Consider the following 5,338-nt stretch of genomic DNA (forward strand, 5'->3'; position numbering starts at 1 on the left):
GTTATTTGTAGTCCTTTGATTTCTTTAGTGTAGCATTGTGCCAAACGACCTTTACAAACAGGAAATAGATGATAGAATTTATGCTGACTTTCTAGGGACTAACTTAGTTGAGTCTGTCAAGGCTTCCTGTTTTGTACCAGTACTTTTTAGGTGTGTGCATTTGGTTTATATGTGACTGTAACCACTTCTATATATGGCCTAGAAGAAGTCGTGATGCCGTCTTTGTTAGTGTTTACAAAGATACTTAATTTAGGATGTTGACAGGGCTGCTCGTAGATCACCACTTTTATAAATAGGAGAGTTTCCCCTCCACTTTTAGATTTGCTTTTAGATATGTGTGTCACCCGGCGCTGGAAACAGCACATAAGATGGAAAACATTCTTTTCTCTTACTCTCCCCTCTTTTCTCCCTCCTACCGTCTCCCCAAGTCCCGCGTGTCGCCTTACCCCGGGGTTTAGCCCCTAATCACCCGGAGCTACGGGGAGGGAACCGGAGACTTCCAGCTGGCTGCCTCGTTACTGCAGACCCCTGGGACACACACTCACACACACATTCCTACACACTCCAGCTAAACACACACACAGCCTCATATATGCTTACCAAGGCATTTGCTGTTATCTCTTGGCATCTCTCCATCCACGTTCTCCCCACAACTTGATCCTGCCAAGGCCACAGCCTCGCACCGTAAACTGAATAACAGGAGGAGGCTTACCGCAAGGGGGGGGGACCAGTTTAAACCAGTATTAAATATTGTCTTCCTCTATACTTTCTTTTTGCCGCTGCTTTTAATTGATATATTAATATCTCACAACTTGTATTCATGTACCTGTGTTATTCATGTTTTATTTTCTTTGCTTTTAAATGAGTGTTTTTAAATGCCATTTTATAATATGTTTCTGCTGCACTATTTCTTCATGCTCTTAATGTCTTTCAGTTTTGTAAAGCACTTTGAATTGCCTTGTGTTGAAAGGTGCTATATAAATAAACTTGCCTTGCCATGCCTTGCCTTACTCAAGCATAGATCTAGACTATATATGTGTTTCAGAAAGTCCTGCAATCCTATAGTTTGCTAATTTTCCATATTTCTCTTCCAGGAGGGATCCATATGACTACCCCACCCACTCCAGACCCGTGCCCAGAGACCCCGTCCCCCACCAGGGCCGTGTGCAGGCGCCCAACAACCAGCGCTACTACCCCTCGTCCCCCCGAGCAGATCAGCAGCACCGCGCCCCAGTGAGGCAGGACGTCCTGCCGCCCCCCCCCGCGGGCCAGAGAGGGGACCACTTCTATGAGGCCGCGGGGGGGCGAGTGGACGGGTACCGGCAGGCCAACCCGGGACGATACTCCAGCCCAGAGAGGCACCCCGACACCGGGGAGCGCTACAGGGACGACAGGCAGCCCGACCAGAGGCGGAAGAACCCTCTGATAGATGCAGTGTAGAAGGTACATAGATATAACAGATTCACCTGATCCCAGATCTGTGATATCAGCTGTCTCTGTCAGGGCAGATAAGTGAGAAACATATTAGTTTATCTGATAAAAGAACAAGAAGAGACCAGGCTTATTCTCAGAAGCATCTGGTCATAACTCTGGCCAGCTTTAACTAGTGTGTACATATATAATCATGTTGGCAAGCGCTTTGTGAATGTGCCAATGTATATTTTGATAGATTTTATTATTAAATTAAATGAAGGGCAATTCAATTAACAGCGTAGATATATAGAGTTAGTGTATGTTGTGTAGAATCAACTCTTTTCCAGCGTTTTGCACAAGCTGCAGAGGAAATGAAGGGATCACCTTGACCAGCCGCACCAGGAGACACAGGAAGTCGACAAAACAGGAAACAGGAAGTAACTCCCCTTCAAAGTGTCCTCTTGTCCTTCATGTTGGTCTCTTTGACTTCCTTTACATCCTGCCGTCACACTTTTTTTTCCCTTTGATTATTCGGATATATACGTAGCTTATACATTTTCTGTACATTTGTTAAATGCTTTGTATATGAGTCTGTGATATTTTTGTGGTGTTTCTATTATAATAAAATGTATAAATCTTGATCCACACACAAGCTACAGATAATATATGGATAATGTATGGTGCAGCTAATGAAACATGTTATCTTTAACTACTAGAACATATTAAAAGTGTCAAAAAATGCTATCGAATAAATTCATGATCTTTTTTTAAATACAAATATTTTGCATTAAATACTTTTGAAATTCAGTCTTTGAGCCGCACTAAATCATTTCATCCTTTTTCTGTTTCATTTAAGTAATTATCCAGATTATGAATATTTAAAATACCCAGTCAAACTGCGGCAAGGCTGTGAGTCATCACTTTAAAAATTCATTAAAAATATTCAGCTTAATTTCTCTGAGCACAATCTCCAGATACATTTGCCCTGTGAGATGACTGATAAGAGTAGCCGGCGTTCTGATAATGACTAAATCATATTCAACAATTAGAGGCAGGGAAATCTCAACTAGAAAATGATTAGCGACCAATTTGCTCTCAGAAATAAAGATGGCACTGATTGGTGAAATTAGACTTGAAATGGGGAATAATTAGAGTGTGGAGAAGGCTTTTACTATCAGTTAGTGTTTAATTAGCGTCAATGCCAACAAGGAGCTGCTGATCCACCTCGTCTCTGACCCCCCCCACCCCTGTCTGATTTGAAATAGACTTCAAACATAGATGCTTTTGGACAATGAACTATTTCCCATACAGTAACCTTCAAGCTGAGTTACAAATAAACAAATGCTTATTATAACCCACTTCTGTTCATATTAAAAACAACAGCATTACAATGCAAACATAAGCTGGATAAACAATAAAAAGGAAAAACACACAGCCGCTGTCTGCTGACCATCCTGTGATGACACAAATCACATTTCCATACTTCAAAAAGAGGGTTTTTAGTTCATTAACAGTCACATGTAGCGTAGCTTGATGATGACCAAAGGCATTAGCATGGCGTAACGATGCCACGATAATGGCATTACGCTGTGGTAATGCCTATAAAAAGCCATTGCAGTATGCAACGTTTGAGTGTCAGCTGATGAAAACGTTTCATGTATGCGCTATTCAAACTAAGAGAACACACTAACAGGAAGAAGGAATCGATCCCAAAATAAACATCTTTACCAAAGGTCTCACTTACCGCTTTCCTTAGGGTTTGGTGGGGGAGAGAAACTCCCTCTGGAGGGAACAGGGATTTGAGGCTTTGCAGACCATTTACATGCACACAAACCTATAGCACACACTGCAGGACAGGGAAAGCCCACCTGTTATTTACATCTATAACTATGGCAGTGTTTCCTATACATGAGCGATGTGTTCTCTCTTGAGGGCAACACATCTCACAGCACTTAAGCTGCCTTCACTGCCCGTCCGCCGTACTTTAAAGAATAACTACGCAGTAAACAGCCTCCTCCAAGTGCCTGTGGTCAGTTTGCTGCCAGAGACGATAAACAAAGCACGGACGGAACATCGCAGTATTAATTGCGTTTAACGTCCATTAAACAAAAGCACAGAAATCACTGTCAGCCGTGCTTGGCTCTAACACACATCTTGTGTAGGCTACTCAGTGTGTGTGTGTGTGTCTTGTGAGTGTCTGCACTTTGTTCACGGTCATTTAGAAGAGACTTTTAAAGTTCAACCACATGACACACACGCTCAGATGGACGCGGTCACGGCCCTCGATACGCTGACAGACATATTTTCATGCCTAGCATCAGCAACTTTTCCTCCCTTAGCATGAAATCAACACCCCTCCTTAGAAGCTTGTTGTCTATTCATCCGCCTGTAGTCGAAGTTCCTCGATTCTTCTTTTTGAAGACCCACTTATTTCCTTCTTGTGTTATGAGTTTGAATTAATTTGACACTTCATAAACCCCGATTCTTGTCGCAGAAGCACAGGCTGTTCCCCAGTCGATTGTCATGAACCGCGGGTTGTGGGAGAATTCCCCGGTTATGTTCTCGCAGCATTACCTATTCTGCCGGCGCCCCTGTCAAACACCTTAGCTTGTTAGCATGTGTCAATCAAAAGGGGCGCTCTGGGGAGGGCAAAGTGGAGCGCAGCATCGCTTATCTCTCCCACACAGCTCCCAAAAAGAGAGAGATGGAGGGGGGGGGGGGGGGATACAGTAGTGAAGGTATGGGTGAGTGCTCTCAGTGACCTCGGCTCACGTTGCCCCCCCTGCCTCTTTCATCCTCTTCATTAAAGGCACATTCCACCGCATTAGCCCGCTGTCCTTCTGTCCTTCACCTGCCGCCATTCATTTCAATTCAGCGCTCGTTAAAGGCATCATGGTCTGGGAATGGAGAGCAGTGGGAGCGGGCCGAGCGCAGCCCCTCATTTAATTATACAGTTCATTAGAAAGCGGCCCGCCTCCCCTCCCAGGTCTGAGACGGGCCATGGGAATAGCTGGTGGCTAATGTGCAGTTTAAACGGCCTGAATATGGAGATTGGGTGGAGTTATGGATTACCGTTAGCCGTTAGCCTGCCCTTCACCCACCTCATTGGCTTTTATGTCTGCTGTGTAGCCTTTTGATACAGTATCACTCAAGTTGGAGTGTGCTCTTTCAGCCAGCATGTTTGTTTGATATTGTTCACGAGCTGTGAAATTGAATTTCCACACTCGGGCTGATATTGAAAATAATTTCATATCCTGTGCAATATTCTTGCTTGGTTTCACCTTGTGCTGTGTTTAAGACATCCATTTTTACTTAATGTCTTCTTCCTTTTCGCTGAGTCGATGTTAATTTACAACATATTTACCCTAAAAAGCAGCGATGGCTTCCCGGCTGCCTCTCTCTTTGCCCACACACACACCACAGCATCTCTTACACTAAACTGTCGCCATGGCAACCGTGGTCGCCGCTCCTGGCACAGCAGCCCTGTGCAGAGCTGATGACATCGTCGTGGCAACAATGAAAGGTTCATGTATCCCATTATTGGGGGGAAAAAGCTGGATTTCTTTTTCGATTTTTTTGGGCAGGGTCACTGAGCCCCTGGAACATCACATCCTGTAAAATCCTTCATCAAATAAAACTCCCTTTGTTCTCTGCAGAGACGCTGCTACCACGTCACATATACTGGAACGTGGTGAGCTCTAGCATAAATACAAACCTGCCTTCAGTATGCCATACACAACATTTATAACTCTGTTTTCAAATGTCTTTTTAATCAAACATATCTTGAATGCAACATGAGCATCCCTCCTGAAAAAAGGGTTCTTTATTTGCTGGTCATATTCCTGCATCTGTAACCTCTTAAGTCTTATTTATACTCACAAGCTACGAGCATGAACACAAGCGCCTATTCTCATCATCAAAGAAT

General features: G+C 43.8%; 1 protein-coding gene across 4 annotated transcripts in view; it reads left to right on the forward strand.

The window, feature by feature from the left end:
- pard3ba (par-3 family cell polarity regulator beta a) overlaps nt 1-2,220 on the forward strand; it is a 116,128-nt gene extending 113,908 nt beyond the window's left edge. For 2 of the 4 annotated variants that reach the window (XM_034151304.1, XM_034151305.1), the window contains one exon: nt 1,095-1,440. In XM_034151304.1, coding sequence (XP_034007195.1) covers nt 1,095-1,440 — 346 coding nt within the window. Of the gene's footprint in view, nt 1-1,094 lie in introns of all 4 variants that reach the window. The other 2 variants (XM_034151303.1, XM_034151302.1) reach the window with 2 other exon arrangements.
- Nucleotides 2,221-5,338: the final 3,118 nt, after the last annotated feature.

This window comes from Trematomus bernacchii, unplaced genomic scaffold, assembly GCF_902827165.1.
Source record: "Trematomus bernacchii unplaced genomic scaffold, fTreBer1.1, whole genome shotgun sequence".
Lineage (NCBI taxonomy): Eukaryota > Metazoa > Chordata > Actinopteri > Perciformes > Nototheniidae > Trematomus > Trematomus bernacchii.